The sequence below is a fragment of the Lolium rigidum genome, chromosome 1 (genome assembly GCF_022539505.1).
Source record: "Lolium rigidum isolate FL_2022 chromosome 1, APGP_CSIRO_Lrig_0.1, whole genome shotgun sequence".
Classification (NCBI taxonomy): domain Eukaryota; kingdom Viridiplantae; phylum Streptophyta; class Magnoliopsida; order Poales; family Poaceae; genus Lolium; species Lolium rigidum.
The window spans coordinates 70,260,886-70,277,957 of record NC_061508.1 but is presented as its reverse complement, the minus strand read 5'-3'; the positions used below and the strand labels follow the sequence as shown (position 1 = coordinate 70,277,957).

Genomic DNA, 17,072 nt, shown 5'->3' with positions numbered 1-17,072 from the left:
GTCCGAAAAATCGGAATCGACCTCCAGCAGTCCCGACGAAGTCGGAAACTCGAGACGATACGAACCTTCTTTCTCGACGCGGAACTGGAACTTTCCGAACATCATCTCCATGGGCTCCTCCAGATACGCATATGCACCCAAACGGGAGGGCGGGTGAGGAACAAAATCGACTAGATCAGTTTCGATCCGTTTACCTCTATCCATCGTGTTGCTTGCTACTGAAGAAGTCGACGATCTTGAACGTGCCATCGAGATTAGCTCCTTGTCGCCTCTAATTCCCACAGACGGCGCCAATTGACAAGGGATCAACTTATCAATGCCTACGGATTGTAGACTAGGGTTTAGTTGGAAGTAGAGGGCAAGTAGATCTCGAGGGTTTCAGCCGGAAAAGTACTCGACTGCTTATGAAAACTAGGGTTGCGCTAACAATGGTTTGATCCTCTCTTTGTCCCTCGACTCTCCCTTATATAGGAAGTGGAGTCGAGGGTTTCGTATTACACAAGTATACAGATTCCGGGAGACTCTCTGAGTCCAACCCGTAAAATTACAAATCTCTACTTTCCTAATACAACTCTATCTTTCCTTAATAGCTAATTGAGCTTCCGAACTTCATATTCTTCGACCTGTGGGCCTTCAGTAAACCCCGGGTACCATCTTCGGCAGGCCTATTGGGGATGCCTATGTCACTCACCAATAGGAGGACATTTTTTTTTAGTGGATCGAGAGTGTCTAAGAAAGTAACGAACAAAATAATGGTTTTACGGATATCGAATTTTGTAATCAAGAACCAGTTGTGTTCTTTAAAACCATTATGTTAAATAAAGTATTACGGATGCGAGTAACAACTTTAATCGACGTGTTGGCTAATGATTACTGCTTCATCTCTGAAAACATCCTTGAGTGTTATTTGTAAGCATTATTTAGCTCATAGTAATCACGCTAGATCACTCTGTGATTTAATTAACATTGATAGATTTTCTTGATAAACTTAAAGCAAAATATTTCGTCATCGCTAATAGTGGACCAATTAGACTTTTACCGTTGTTACATCTGTCCATTTTTTCTTCCTCGCAGTTACTTACGCCGTTTCAAAATGTGTGACTATTTGGACCGCGGTTTCCATGGTGAAACTTTAATCATTATTTTCTATAATAATATGATCCCAAAGATTAAGATAAATCAATAGAGAACATTATTTTAATAGTACCATTTTTCTATTTGGTTTATTCAAAAATATTTTCTTTTACTGCGAGTCAAAGTTAGGGAGTTGTGACTCAGTTTTGTTTATAATATCGGCTATTTTTAAATAGTACTTTTCTATTGTTTTTTATTGCATGTTATATGGATCTTTGGTTCAATGTTTATACACACTCAGTCACGTATTAGTTGTTCCATATAACATTACTACATGATTTGGATTACATAGTTCCAACCTCTTTGAAAGTCCGAGTATGCGACTAGAGGGGATGAATGGGCGCTAACAATATTATAGGTCTTTTCCAGTTTTATTCTTGACAAGAATAGAGATTGTCTAGATAGACAACTATGTGGACAATCCTATATAACAAGGTACAAGCTCACAAAGTAAACAAGATGCAAAAAAGAACAAGTAGTAAGGGGTTGAAGTAACCGCGATGGAAGCACTCGGAGACACAATGGTTGATTAGTATTGTTCGTTCCATTTGAGGGTAATTACAACTACATTGGAGAGGTGTGGCGCCATAAAGGCATCACCCTGTTCTCTGTTGAGCAAACCACCAAGGTTAGCTCACGCTCCACTACGTGATGGTATTCGAGGTGACAATTGAAACCTTTACAAGAAGGTTGGGGAAATCTCCACAAGTCAACTAAGGCTCCGAACATCGACCACGAAGCTTCATAACACCAAGAATAAGTTATGGGACCATCTTTTTCCTTCTAGGGCATCAAGGAATCCAAGGGTAACAAGATCTACTATGGACTATGATGACCCACAAGTATAGGGAGTGTATCGTAGTATCTTCGATAAGTAAGAATGTCGATCCCAACGAGGGCAGAAGGTGTTGACAAGCAGTTTCGATGAAGGATTCACTGTAAATGCTCACAGACAAGTATTCAGGGGGTTTTGATGTAACGGATGAATAAAGTACGAGTAAGTAAAGTGCGAGAGTAATAATTGCAGCAAGTGGCCCAATCCTTTTTAGCACAAAGGACAAGCCGGTTTGTTTACTTATAATGACCAAACGTTCTCGAGGACACACGGGATTTTAGTCTAGTGCTTTCGCTACATACGGCTAACTAATCTTCATTGTTTTGATAAGTGTTGTGTGGGTGAACCTATGCTAATGTACCGCCCTTCCTAGGACTAATACATACTTGTGATTATACCCCTTGCAAGCATCCGCAACTACAAGAAAGTAATTAAGATAAATCTAACCACAGACCTTAAACTGCGAGATCCTGCTATCCCTCCTGCATCGATATACCAACGGGGGCTCGGGTTTACGTCACTCCGGCAACCCCGCAATTGGCAAACGAGTACAAGATGCATTCCCCTAGGCCCATAAAGGTGAAGTGTCGTGTAGTCGACGTTCACACGACACCACTAGAAGAATAACACCACAACTTAAATATCATAACATTGAATATTACTCAACCATACTTCACTACTAACATTTAGACTTCACCCATGTCCTCAAGAACTAAACGAACTACTCACCAGACATCATATGGAACATGATCAGAGGTGATATGATGATGAATAACAATCTGAACATAAACCTTGGTTCAACGGTTTCACTCACTAGCATCAATAACAAGTAGAAATCAACACCGGGAGAGTTTCCCCTATCAAACAAACAAGATCAAACCCCAAATTGTTACAGCGGTGACGAGGTGCAGCGGTGGAGACGGCTGTGATGATGATGAAGATGATGATGATGGTGATGGAGATGATGTCCAGCTCGATGACGGTGACGATGGCGTCGATTTCCCCCTCCGGGAGGGAATTTCCCCGGTAGATCTCAGCCTGCCGGAGAGCTCTTTTCTCTCTGGTGTTCTCCGCCCCGCAGAGGCGGGTGTGGCTCTTCGCGACGTACCCCTGGAGCTTAGGTTTTCGGGACGAAGGCATACGCGAAGAAAAGGAGGCGAGAGGGGGCTGTGGGCCCCCTCCTCACGAGGCGGCGCGGCCGGGCGGGGCCCGCGCCGGCTCGTGAGGGGGGCCCATGGCGGCCCTCCTCGGCTCCCCCTTCTGGCTCCCTTCGTCATCTGGAAAAATAGGATTTTTCATATAATTTCCGTCAACTGTTGATCTTCCGAAATATTGCACTCTGACGGTGCTTTTTCCAGCAGAATCCTGGCTCCGGTGCGCGATCCTCCAATAATCATGAAACATGCAAAATAGATGAAATAACATAAGTATCATCTCCAAATATGAAATATATCAATGAATAACAGCAAATTATGATATAAAATAGTGATGCAAATTGGACGTATCAGACTACTAGGAGAATCAAGTTTCCTTTTGGTGGAATTGTACATCTAGGTATTCTCTTCGAAATCCTCAAGTATGTGATGATTTGAGTGAGTAGGTAGAGAGGTATAGGGCATTGAAGCTTGAAATTAATGCAGGAGCAAGGAAAAGTCGAGGAGAACTCTTGGGGAAGAAGCTCTCCTGTTATATGGTCTCCTAAAATATGACCTTTGCATATTCGACATAAGCGGTAGTAGGTAGTACCGCTTAGCATGTTGATAGTTTCTTCAGAACCAGAGCGAATTTGTGCCACGCGGTACTACCGGGCGCAACATCGGTAGTACTAGCTAACTCAAATTACTTGAATGAGGCCAGTACTTCGAGGGCATTGCCGGATTGATACCCCACAGGATATTGATCCTGGAAACGCCTTATGAGGTAGTGGAGCGGTAGCGAGACCGGTACTTCAAGAGCATTGCCAGATTGAGAACGCACGTGTTATTGACTGTGGAAACGCCTTATGAGGTAGTGGAGCGGCAGCGAGGCCGATACTACCACTCCTGGAGGAGAACGGAAATGCCGCCCACAATACATCGACCACTAGTACCATTGGCATGCCCAGCGGTAGTGACACTCCTTGGAGCTAAGAGGTACTACCGCTTAGCACACCGGTACTACCGCTCCAGCAGACAAACAAGCATCAGAGAAATTTTTGGTGTTCCTCTCGGCCATGATTAGGGTGGTTGTGGACGTGCATTTACCCAAACGCACCATGTGAACCAGATGCTTAAACCAAAAGAAAGTACATAATCAGGTGTTCCATTGAATATTTTAGTAAACCAAGCTTCGGAATATTTTTACCGTTTTGGGACAAGAATTTGGTACACATGGGCACCAGTGCTCCCTCCACTTTTAGCTTTTTGAAAATTTTAAAACCTCACACTTTTATGTTTTTAAAAAATATGACGTTAAATATGTAAATAGATATGTTCATCAAAATCTTATGCAAAAAAGTCCCGGTAAAAATACTTTAAATTTTTGAAAATACAAAAATACAAATTTCTGACAAAGCGGTACACTATTGTAATACTATTTTACTACCATTTACTGTCAGAAATTTTTCTTTCTTATATTGTTTAAAATAAAAGTATTTTTAACGGGACTTTTTTTCATACACTTCACCCGTACATATCTATTTATATATTTATTGTCATAATTTTTTGAGACTTAAAAAAGTGAGATTTTAAAAATTTCAAAAATCTGAAAGGGAGGAGAGCATTGGTGCCCACGTGTCAAAGACACTTTCTCACCGTTTTGTATCTTTTTGTTCTCAAATTAGAGAAGCGTCCATGTACGGATGTCTTCTGGCTATGTTTGCACTCACCCATGCACATGGATAGATCAGTACAACCAACGACACATTGAGTTGGTCCTCTAGCTGACGGTGGGACTTTCCCCCTCCCACGCTCTCCTCTCGTTACAGTAGTTTTGAGAGGAGTTTATCCTTCGCCGGGCCGACCCGAGGCCGGTCTCGTCGGCGCCGCCGATCGAGACGTGCTAAGGGAAGGCGGCGGCCTCCGTAGTGTAAATACTAGGTGTAGGTTTGGCCTCTGTGCCAGTAGCTGGTTTTATGCCGTGTGGAGTTCGCCGGTCGCCTTGGGCCAGATCTGGCGATGGCCGTTGTTCTTCTTCCTCGCCGTCCTCGTCGGAGGAACGCGGTTGGTGTTCGGCGGCTGCTCCAACAATAAGGTGCCATGTAGTGGAGGCGGTGGTCTAGATCTGAGCCGCCGGATCTCGATCAGGTTAGGGCTGCTGCTAGCCCTCTCTCTACTCCGGTGGTCGGAGGGGGAAGAGGCAAGAAGCAGCGTCGTCTTCTTCAACGAATCTGCGGCGACAGGTTCTTCTCTCTATCTCGGCAGCGCTGTTGATGTTCCCCTGGCCGGCCGTGGAGGTGAGGTGGGGTTTCTTCGCGGAGCTGCAAGGTACGCCTCTGCTTTGCTCCTGGCTGGCCTCGGTGGCGAGGAGGAGCTGAAGCATGGTGTGCCGATGTTGGATCGAGGGACAAGACCCTGTCATCTCTGTTGGTGCAGCGAGTGCCTGGTGGTTGCTAGGATGAGGCGTCTTCTTCCTTGCTATGGTGGTAAGAAGAAAGGCGACGGCAAGCCTCTCCCGGACCGTCTTCATCGACTTCTTCCTCAAGGGTGCTATGGAGTCTCTGTGCAAGAACTCCCTCGAGCGAATCACGTGGCGCTTTCCAGCAGCGCCGCGATCTTTGGCCGGACAAGCGGCCCATCTCCAACCTCCAAGATGGAGGTTCCTTTGTGCTCGATTCGTCGTCTCTCCATCGCCAAGTGGTTCCTCCCCGGAGGAGGAGAAGCGATCGGCAAATCAGCAATGTCGCCGGAAGTATGCTATCGAGCAGCTTGGCAGCGCATCTCGGCGGCAACGTCTTGAGGTCGCCGGCGACTGGTGGTGGTTGCGCCCAGGGACCTGGTTGCTTTTTTACTTTTTGTCTCAGGGTGTTGTATGTAAATTTGGAGGGCCTTTCCTCAAATTCTGGTTTTCCTGTGCAAAAAATGCCAGAGGACCTCCTTGTGAAACTGTACCCGCCACGTGTGACGTAATGAAACTTCCTGGGCCTTCCAGGCCCTTCCCTTGTTCAAAAAAAAAGTTGGTCTTCTATATTTTTTATATAAGTTTACATCATGGCACATCATCTCCGGCTCGGAATCACGTTATGCTTCGCACAAGTTTCAGGCACAATTCTTGTGGCGCGGGCAAATTTGAATTGTGGTGGTTGACCCTGGAACTAATAGATAGTGTAAGCTACCAGTACATCGGGCAGTACAATGAAGAGTTGACCTTCATAATGTGACATATGTCTTGTTTGTCATACGCTGAAGTCATGACGTAGACTTTTGAACTAGAAGAAATCGGGCCGGATGCGTGGATGACCGTGGAGTAGGTGTAGTGTAACGCACCGAGACAGAAACGAATCAACCGCAAAGCTAGATCACGCAATGCATCGCATCATATTCCTATGATGATGATGAGGATGACGACAATAATAATATGGTGATAGCAGTAGAGAACTTGTCTGGGTACGGTACACGACCGATTCCATTTCCCGCCATTTTTTACAGGAAAGGATCGGCATCCGTCACGCACGCACAGACAGACGAATAGCAATAGCAATAGCTCGAGCAGGCCCATCGCAGCCCACAGAAAACACGGGCCTCCCAACCAGGCCTTGACGAAGCCCATCAGTCGTCGTTGCCGGCCTGTGGCAGGCTGGGGTGGGCTGAGAAGTAGGCGAGGAGCGGGAGCAGCGGCGCGTTCATGTAGGTGGTGGGCTCGGACTGCTGGAAGACGGCCCTGGCGTCGGGGAAGGCGTCGGTGACGTTGCTGGGGCCGCCCACGACGGCGCCGACGAGCAGGTTGGGGTTTGGCGCGGTGCTGGCGTAGTAGGCGGCGCCGGCCTTGCAGCCGATCTTCGCCGGGTGCGCGGCCACCGACGGGATGGAGCTGCCGCGGTGGTGGATGCGCTGCGGGAAGCGCGCGCCGTAGCCGACCATGTAGGACATGCGCAGCGGGTTGTCGCCCAGGATGTAGTCCACCTGAACGAAAATGATAGGATGAGTTAGGAGGTTTCCGGTGAGAGAGATATCGGGTGGCGAGGTTCCCGGACCTGGCGCTTGGCGACGCGGCGGAGCACGACTGGGGAGGCGGCGGCGCCGCCGCAGGGGACGTGGGCGTTGGCGTGGCTGAGGTAGCTGGAGTAGGCGAGGAGGAGGAAGGAGATGGACGTCACGTGCTGCATGTTGCTGTTGCCCACCTTGAAGAGCAGGCCGCCTGGCGAGTAGTCGACGTGGTCTTGGCTGGAGATGCCCGGAAGCAGGGTGCAGATGAAGTCGTCGGCGTTCTCGCGGAAGGAGGTGAAGAAGGAATCCTTGCCCATCAGCACCTCCTGCAGATCATCCAAGCACATTCACATCATTAGCGATCGAGCTTAATTGACCGAGCAATTAGTATTAGTTCAATAGTATTATGAGTATAAAATGACAGTGGTTGGGGGCATTCCGGTACGAGACCACCCGTGATCGAGGCCGTGAGCACGAAGTAGTGAAAAGTCGCAAACGGCGGCGCACTGCCCGATCCCTGCATCCCCTGTTTTACTCGCAGCAGGGCACAGGACCCGTGGGTAGACCAGACTGAAAGCGGACCAGGGTCACTGCCACTGATGACAGACAAACATGCTCGCCTGACGCCTGCTTTGATTCACTAAACCAGCCTATCATCGCTGCCACCACGGATTAAAGTACTAATATTACATGTTGATTACTCTATCCATCCCAGATAGAATCTGGGCCACGGTTGGCCCAGCAACGTGAGCTGCGAATCCAGGATATGCTCCTATCAGTAGCGAGTGAAATGCATCAACAGTCCCAGAAGTTACCGGCGATGTCTAGAAAGGTCCTAGAACTCAGAAAATGCATCAAATCAGTCCTAGAACTTGTCCTCAATGTCTGCATACGGTCCTGAATACGTATAGAGGTGACGTGGCTATACACTGATGTCTGATGCAGTCCTGGATGGCCCACGCCAGCCGCACGGTGCGCACAAATTAGCGATGTGATGGACTGGCTCGACCTCGATGGATTTGCACTTCCAAGATATCAAATTAAATTTAACATGCATTTACATCCATCACCTAGCTAGCCTCGTCCTTAGTTTAGGTTTTATTCACTCGATCGATCCGCTCCTTAGCGATCTACGAGCAGCCTGCGGGCCTAACCAGACTGTGCCGAGACTCCGCCTGCTCCGACGGCAATTTAATTCAACTGAATTTGCACACCATAATTTGGGACCTTAATAGTTACCACTTATACCCAGCAAATTAAAATTAGATGACAAAACAAGTTGGAGTAAAGCCGAAATAACCAACAGTTTATAAACCTACTATGAATACAACACATGAATACAACACCATCACGAGTCAGAGGGCATCTCCAACAGCGCGACACAAATAGATGCTTAGCAACCGTTTGCGTCCGGCCGAGCCGAAAATGCATCTGGAATACACTCCTTCGGGGCGACGCATAGTAATCGGGCCGTCAGCAGTAACGCAAACCTGGCCCAAATATGTGCCTCGGATGCATCTCTGCGGACGCTGCACGGACGCGCAAAGTGTTTGCTCGTGTCCAGCGGACATTTCATCGAGCCCGCCTAGCAGTGACCCAGGCTCGATGCGTCTTCTCAGCGGCGTCAGTACTGGCGCCGAGGCGTTGCTTCGGCACTCTGCGGCGCGTAAGTACTGCCTCCGACTCCACCTCACCCGGTCAGGGACGCCAAGTTCCTGACTGACGCGGAGAAGGAAGCAGAGGAGGAGCGAGCGGCCCACGCGGCGTTCGACGCCGAGATGGAACGTCGCAGGGTGACAGACGCTGCAGCCGCAGAGGACGACGACTCCGACATCTCATGGTTTTCTGATGCCGTGATGCGCCTACCCCGGAGGAGAAGGCGGCAGAGCAGAGGGCGTTAGTTGACTCATTCGAGACGCTCAAGAAGGCCGAGGATGCCACGAACGAGATGTTGCGGCGGTGCCTGGTAGAGGACGTGGCGGCGCAGTGAGCCCTAGCGGCCGCACGACAGACAGCGGAGAAGCGGACGAGGGAGGGACGCAACGACGGGGCCGGACCGTCGGGCAGCAAGTAGTCTAGGTCTGTACAACTAGTTCTGTAGTTTCTATGTAGTAGATTATGCTTTTATTGCAAAATAAAAAATTAGTCGATCTTATGGGAGCACACCTAGACGCAAACAGGCGCGCGATTAACACAAATGAACGACTGAGACCACTTTTGAGCGTACGATATATGCGACGCCCGTTGGAGATGCCCTCATCATGCAAGTCAACAATTAAACATACAAGTCTGACCACACAACTCCCAGTAGACCATCACAAATAGGGAGTGATGTTTTGGCACATGGGAGCGTATGCTCCCTTTATTTTAAAATACATGTTAGACACATTTTAAAATGTCAAAAAAATTGAAACCAAAATTTCACACGTACATCTTCTTGTGCTACGCGCTCACAAAGTCGTTTCATGAAAAATCGACATGTCATGTGGCGTGTGTAAAAAAGATAAAATTCGGTGTTGAAACAAAGACTTGTTACAAGATAAATTTTCTCTTTTTCGCTTAGATTACAAAAAATATCATTTTTTCATGAAACTTGACGAATACACATATATTATGGAGATGTACATGTAAATTTTTTGTCAAAATTTTTTAACACTTGAAAATATGTTTTTATGGTAGAAGGATCATACGCACCCGGGAACCGAATTGAGTTTCTGATCACAAATAGTACTAGCTAGCCAGCTGCATCACCTCCTCGCCACAAGCTTCTCTAGTTTGGCACAGCATGCGTCTGTCGCGGGCCATTAGGACTGCTTCAGTAGTCAGTGGGTCTAGTTACATTGACATGTCATCTCTATACGTATCGAGGACCGTATGCAGACATTGAGGACAAGTTCTAGGACTGATTTGGTGCATTTTCTGAGTTCTAGGACCTTTCTAGACATCGCCGGTAACTTCTGGGACTATTGATGCATTTCACTCTATCAGTAGCAGCCAATAATGTGGTGCGTACGTACACATGGCGTGTGTCAATCTACGCAGGCATGCGATGTGTCATGAGTTCATCACTGGACATATGCTATCATGCGGAGCAGTACCACATGACAGCCAAGTTAAAGCAAAGCTACCCGCAAAAGAAAAAGAAAAGCTAGAATCAGGTCAGCTCACATGCTCATCCGCCAAACAAGCAGGATGAGAACAAAGGCATGTTGCATTAGCTCCTAATTATCCAATGATGATGGATTGGTGATACCCCTCACACCGACCATGAACCCGGGCATGATCGATAACACAAAACCTAATCCAAACAAACATGGACATGGACATGTGTAGACGGCAGCGAATATATGGTGATGGAGACATGACGTGCAACGTTTGCTACTGTAGTATATATAGCATCTACACTAGTAACATGCTGTCAAGCTAAACCCTCTACTTTCTAAATTTTGCTCTTGGGGCAGCCAAGCCGGCACATGTGCGCCCATGCCACTGTGAGCAGGGTACCACTGTCTAGTGTCTACTCTGCTGAGTCTATGCCACTGTTATCTAGTAGTGAATCATTTCCGGTTTGGTTAAGCCATAGTAATTGCTGTCAGGGCGCCGCATCTCGAGCTAGGCAACATTCGCAGGTTGGCCGTCGATACTGCGAGAAAAGCCAGCCAATGCATTCTACTCTAGTGTTTGGTTGGTATTGTGTGTACGCGAACCAATGACACGACAAGGCGCCAAGATGGGTCAGACATCCATAGCCTAGAGCACGATCATGATGCTAGCAGAGTAGGCCGGTGCAGCGTAGTGGCGGCCATAGCTCGTCAGCTCACCAACGTGCAAGAAAATAGCAGGTTCAGTTTTACTGCTGGTGCTTTGAGCTAGTAGTTTACCTTGGATATGAGTATGTTGATCCCTGCGTGCTTGTTGTCCCAGCCGAACTCGTTGATGGACTCGCTGGCGCCGAGCGCCACCTCGTTCTTCTTGATGTAGTCCCGGTAGACCCGCCGCCGCGACGCCTTGTGCAGCCACGCCGCGCCCCACAGCAGCTCGTCCTGGTACCCGTCGTAGTCGCAGTAGCAGGGGCACACCGCGTCGTGGAGGCTGCTGCTGTACGCTCCCCGGTACTTATCGGCGAACTCGAACACCTTGGCAGAGGAACAGAGGCAGTTTAGCTAGTCGCTTGGGTGGTGTCAATGGAGAAATGGGGTAAGAGTGGCTTACGGCGACGGCGCGGTCGAGGAGCCGCGTGGAATAAGCGGGGTCGGCCTCGCGGAACACGATGGAGGCGGCGGCGAGCGCCGCCGCGGTCTCGGCGGCGACGTCGGACCCCGGGTGCGCGGTGTCCACCTTGTAGACCGTCCGGGGGGTGTCCATGTCCTCCGGCCGCTCCCAGCACGAGTGGTCCCGGAACGCGTCGCCCACCTGCACGTAGACGGTGTTCGGCGTCGCCGTCGCCTTGAGCAGGTAGTCGGTCGCCCACCGCAGCGCCTCGCGGGCCTCCCTCTCCTGCGGGCCGTAGGTCCTGCCGAAGTCGATGAGGCCCCACGACATGAGCGTCGCCGTGAACGCCATCGGGAAGCCGAACTTCACGTTGTCGCCCGCGTCGTAGTACCCGCCGCTCAGGTCCACCTGCCAACGAATTTCCCACAAAGAAACAGAGCATCAGCATGATGGCGCACTACTTTGCAGACAAATGTAGAGAAATGGTTCGTGGTGTGTACCCCGGCGGTGGCGCCGTCGTTGAGCGCGGAGTCGCGCCGCCAGCGCACGCGCTGGCCGGGCGGGAGGCGGCCGGACCGCTGGCCCTCGAAGAAGAGGATGCTCTTGCGGAGGGCGTCGCCGTAGTCGTGCTGCTGGGCCGTCGACACGGCAGCCGTCGCCAGGAGCAGCAGCAGCGCCACCACCATTGCCCTCGCCGGCGACGCCATTGGGACTGAGGACCTAGCACCAAACTCCCGGCTCGCGGTATTGATGGTGGCAGTTTAGTTGGTTGGCGCTGTGCTGTGTGTGCGGCGGTTCGGACGCTGCTGGACTTGGACTTGCCGCTGCAGTGGGGAGGATTTAATAGCGGGGCACGGCCGGGGTGGCATGTGAGGCTCCGCCGGAGACATGGGGACGCTGGGGCCGGAGCCAATGGAGCGGCGACACGTGCGCGTCCCAGCGTTGGGGCGCACAGCGCGAGAACGAGGGCAGGAGCCTCACCGTGCTTCGGTGGAGCTGGTCCTGCTCATGGCGCCAACGAATGGGCAATTGCTTAGTTGGGAACACAAAAGTGGTGCACCAAACTCGCGAAAATGTCTTCCTGGCTAGGGACCAATTGATTGGTTTAGTAAATGTTCTTCAATATATTTCAACACACGCCACAATTGCCTGTATCCACGTGCCTGCTCTCCTAATTACTGCTTACACACAAGGAAAACGAAACTTTTAACACATTTATATACTACTTTTTTTTGTGCAGGACGGCAAGCCAAGTATACCGAAAATTTCACACGAAGCAGAGAGTTTGTTGCAATGATGGACCAACTACGGCGGCGCATACAAGCACAGCCGACCACTTCAAATTACTTGATCTGACTTAATGCAACCGACCACTGGTCTCTAAAAAACATCAAAATTTAAAATCCTTCGAGATATGCAAATATTATGTTATGCACTTGTAAGGAAAAATAAGAAACAAGAATTTCGATATATTTTGTAAAATGGCTTCGGATTTTGCACACGACCTCCAATGAAAAAATTTGTTTACATGAAAATGTAACTATAGAAAAAAATAGATCAAAATTCAACCGTCTTCGGCTGTTTACCGATTTTTTTTTAGATTCCTCAAAATCAAGAAGGAAATTGGAGTTTTCATAGGTTTTAGATTTTTATGCAAACAAATTAAAGAAAAATACTTACCGCTGAAAAAGTTGAACCCAGTTACCTTCCTACAAGTTGGAAACCAACCGGTGGCTTCTTCTCCTTTCTCACTTTCTCCCCTCCTTTTAATCTTCCTCTTTTTCCTCCTCTTCTTCTTCTTCTTCCTCATTTTCTCCTCTTCTATTCCTCTTCTCTCTTCTTACCTCATCGTCTCCCACGACCTCCTCCTCCAGCTGCACCAGACGGCCTCCTCCTCCTCCTCTCCTGCATCGATGGCCTCCTCCTCCTGCACCGACGACCCGAGCCTCATCCTCCTCCGGCCTCCTCCAACTGCCGCACTAATGACCTCCTCCTCCTACACAAATCGCCCGAGCCTACTTCTCCTCCGGCCTCCTCCTGCACCGATAGCCTCGACCACCTACTCCTCCAGATACACCCCATCGATGGCCTCGGCCTCCTCCTCCTCCTGCACCTCCTACACCGGCACGGCGACGACATCAGGGTCGAGGGGGACGGCCCATAGCCACGGTTCTCGAGCTAGATCCAGATCTATATCGGCTTTTTTATTTTGAAAAAGAATACTACCGACACACCACCGGCGATAAATCGTGTTACCGCCGGCGGATTGGGCTGGTGCGCCGGCGATAAATCGTGTTACCGCCAGCGAATTGGGCCGATGCGCCGACGATAAACCATTATCATTGGCGGGTGTTGGTGCACCGGTTGTAACCTATTTTGGTCCGCCGGCGGCACGCTTTTTCCTAGTAGTGTGGATGGTGGAGGGGTATAGGGAGCGACGGCATGTGGTTGACACATCAACATATTGAGAGGTGGATACACTGGCGATGGAAGCATGGTCGATAACAAGGTTGGCCCACACAAAGTTTCATGCAATCTTTGCGATCTTATCACGTGTGAACTTCGATAGAGGTATGACTATCTGATAACTCCCAAGTGCCGGGGACCACCGCAGTACAAATCGATAAATATTTAAGTGTTGAACCCACTAGGAGCTAAAGATAAACTATCTATTCTCTAAAGCCCTATAACCCACTTATATGGCCTTCTATGCAAAGCTAGGAGATATGATGTGCGTGTGTGAAGAGATTTTACTATGAAACTACAAGTGCTGAAATTAAAATGCAATGAGTAATACTAATGCAAGAAAAATAAAGTGCAATAAAGTAATATGAGATAAAGTGGAGTGAAGTGGAGTGGAGTAACTCGAGGGAGTAATTGTTCTAACAAATTGCTACTTCATTTATGTGGTTGTCTTTATTAGTGAAGCACAAAGATATTCTTATTATTGTTTCTTCTACAGAGGAGCCATAGATAGGTGTAGCCATGGATATGAGCAAATACATCCCTAGTGATTGATCCCAAGGCCAGTTAAGAGCAAACAAGGGAATTATTAAGACATAAAGTGAAAGGACACGGATGTCGCCTAGAGGGGGGGTGAATAGACGGTTTAAAGCTTTTACGAGATGGGCTTAACAAATGCGGAATAAAACTAGCGTTTACTTTGTCAAGCCCAAAGCCTATATACTATGGTTCACCTATGTGCACCAACAACCTATGCTAAGCAATACAAGCAACTATGTGATAGCAAGATATATAACTTCAAGCACGATGGCTATCACAAAGTAAAGTGCATAAATAAAGAGCTCGGGTATAGAGATAACCGAGGCACGCAGGAGACGATGATTTATCCCGGAGTTCACACTCTTGCGAGTGCTAATCTCCGGTGGAGAGGTGCGGTGGCTTAGTGCTCCCGAACGCCACAACTGGCTTCACCTTGAGATGGGTTGCTCGATGCACACCAATGCCACAAAGGCTTCACCCCAAGATGCGTAGACACACTACACACCGAGCGCCACGAAGGCGCTTCACCTAAATCTCCGGTGACCCTCGCCACAAAGGCCTAGGTCACGGTTCCACTAAGGGATTTTCTTCGAGGCGGAAACCGGGCCTTACACATAGGTTGGGGCATACATCCACAACTTAATTGGAGGCTCCCAACAAATCACCAAAAAGGTCTAGAATCCGTCTAGGGTTCCAAGAACCCAAGAGTAACAACCTTCTTGCTTTCACCACCACGAATCACCGTGGAGAACTCAAACCGATGCACCAAATGCAATGGCAAGAACACCACAAAGATGCTCAAGTCCTTCTCTCTCAAATTCCAACAAAGCTACAAAAGCTATTAGGGGAATAAGAGAGGAAGAACAAAGAGGAGAACACAAAATTCTCCAAGATCTAGATCCCAAAGATTCACTCACAAAGAAATGATATGGTTTGGTCAAAGTGTGGATCTAGATCTCCTCTCTCTTTTCCCTCAAAAGGGGGCAAGAATCATGGAGGGATAGAGAGATAGGGCAAAGCTTCTCAAGATGAATAATGGAGGAGAGAGAGAGTGGAAGAAGCACCAACCCAAGGAGGAAGAAGGTGTGTATTTATACCCCCCCCCGCAAAGGAAATCTAGCCGTTGGAACAAATCGAGGGCCGGATTATCCGGTGGAAGTGAGGGCCGGATAATCCGGGTCCCCTGAAATATCCGGCCCCTATCCAGGGTATCACTGAGCCACTTCGCCAAAAGTCCTTAGCCGATTTTCAGGGGCCGGATATTTTGCAAATATCCGGCCCGGAAAATCCGGCCTTGTGATATAGACCTGCTACCTTGTAAAATTCAAAACTTAAGATTGGTAGCTCCGAATAGAGTGAAACCAATTTTGTTGAAAATATGGAAACTAGTGGGGGTGATTTTCTATTATATTTAGAGGTGCAACACCTCAACATGAGAAACCGAGAAAATCACCAACCTCGAAAATGCAACAAGTGATCTATGCAAAATCCGTTTTCGATGAACTAGAGCTTGTGATGAGAATAAGCACAAGCTCTAAAACATCACATGAATAAGATCCAAATAACAACCAAGAAAGATGATGCAAGGATGAAAATGTTTGAGCTCTCTCCGAACGATACGATTAAGTTACTCACTCGAGAGCCCTCTTGATAGTACGGAAACTAAACTATAAACCGGTCTCCAACTACACTATGAGACCGGTGACAAAGAAACTCTATCAAGAGTGAACTTTATACTTGCGCATACCACTTGAGCTCGATGATGACGATCTTTGCTGCAACAAGACGGAACACATTTCTTCATTTTGTTTGCTTGACGAAGTCTTGTGGATTGCTCCCCCATAATCCATCATGGGAGAGTTTCTTCTTCGGTGCATCTTCACATATCCATGAACACCATATGGAGAGCATGCTTCAAGCAAATGATCTCTTTGAGATGGCTCACCTTGAACTTGCACTTCATTTCTTCATGGCAAGCTTCAAGCATATGATCTCTTAGAGTTGGCTCATCTTGAACTTGCACTTCATTTCTTCATTCTTCATCATGTTGATGTCTTGAAGTAACTTGAGGGCTCACTTCATCTTCATCTTCAAGACATACTTGACACTTGATATCCTTCATCAATTTCTTCTTATTGCAACCTTGAAGCCAACATATGGTTCAAGCATTGCCTATGGACAACACCTACAAATATAACTCAATGCAAACATTAGTTCATAGGGATTGTCATTAATTACCAAAACCACACATGAGGGCTCCATGCACTTTCATAAAGTCCAACCACCGTTGTAAGTTTAAAGGTCCCCATAATGAAAACCCCTTGTTTGATTAATCATGATTAATACAGCCTGCATCTAAGAATTAGGACAAGGTTTCTGTCAACTCCAGTTGTCCCTCTCCCTATCAACATGCAACGGTGACACCCGTATGCATTCCTCGACACATGTGTGCACTCATATATCAGTGCAAAAGGTTATCATAGAAGATAACAAATACTTATATGCAACCATCACAAAGTATCTTACAATTGCCATGAACAAGTCACTACACAAACAAAAACATACATGTACAATACATGATGAGAAAATGATAGATTGCCTCACACATCATGTTTGCCAAGAGAATACAACGGGTAGATGTAGATGGTGTTGTTGTAGATGATGCTGAAGGTGATGAAGATGGTGTTGATGCCTTCACCGGAGGGGGGAGTCCACCGGAGGCGATTCTGGCAGCGCTTCCCCCCTCTGATATCCGCCAACGGCGA

At 48.1% G+C, this 17,072-nt stretch overlaps 1 protein-coding gene across 2 annotated transcripts; it reads right to left on the bottom strand.

Annotated features, from left to right (window-relative positions):
- Positions 1–6,714: 6,714 nt before the first annotated feature.
- Positions 6,715–12,017, bottom strand: LOC124675318 (endoglucanase 17-like). 2 transcript variants are annotated; one of them, XM_047211393.1, is made up of 5 exons: positions 11,805–12,017; positions 11,305–11,712; positions 10,974–11,228; positions 7,140–7,418; positions 6,715–7,068 (listed from the first exon to the last, which is right to left on the bottom strand). In XM_047211393.1, the coding sequence occupies exons 1-5, from the start codon at positions 12,009–12,011 to the stop codon at positions 6,715–6,717; spliced, it is 1,503 nt and encodes a 500-aa protein (XP_047067349.1). In that variant the 5' UTR covers positions 12,012–12,017. The 2 variants fall into 2 exon arrangements, with proteins under 2 accessions (XP_047067349.1, XP_047067341.1); XM_047211385.1 differs by having other exon boundaries at positions 11,766–12,011.
- Positions 12,018–17,072: the final 5,055 nt, after the last annotated feature.

Bases quoted from the DNA above. Each gene is read 5' to 3' on its own strand.
- LOC124675318 (XM_047211385.1), bottom strand. From the start codon at position 12,011: ATGGCGTCGCCGGCGAGGGCAATGGTGGTGGCGCTGCTGCTGCTCCTG. The intron at 11,229-11,304 runs GTAAGCCACTCT...TCCTCTGCCAAG, and splicing joins TCCTCGACCGCGCCGTCGCC to GTGTTCGAGTTCGCCGATAA. The intron at 7,069-7,139 runs GTCCGGGAACCT...ATTTTCGTTCAG, and splicing joins GCCGCGTCGCCAAGCGCCAG to GTGGACTACATCCTGGGCGA.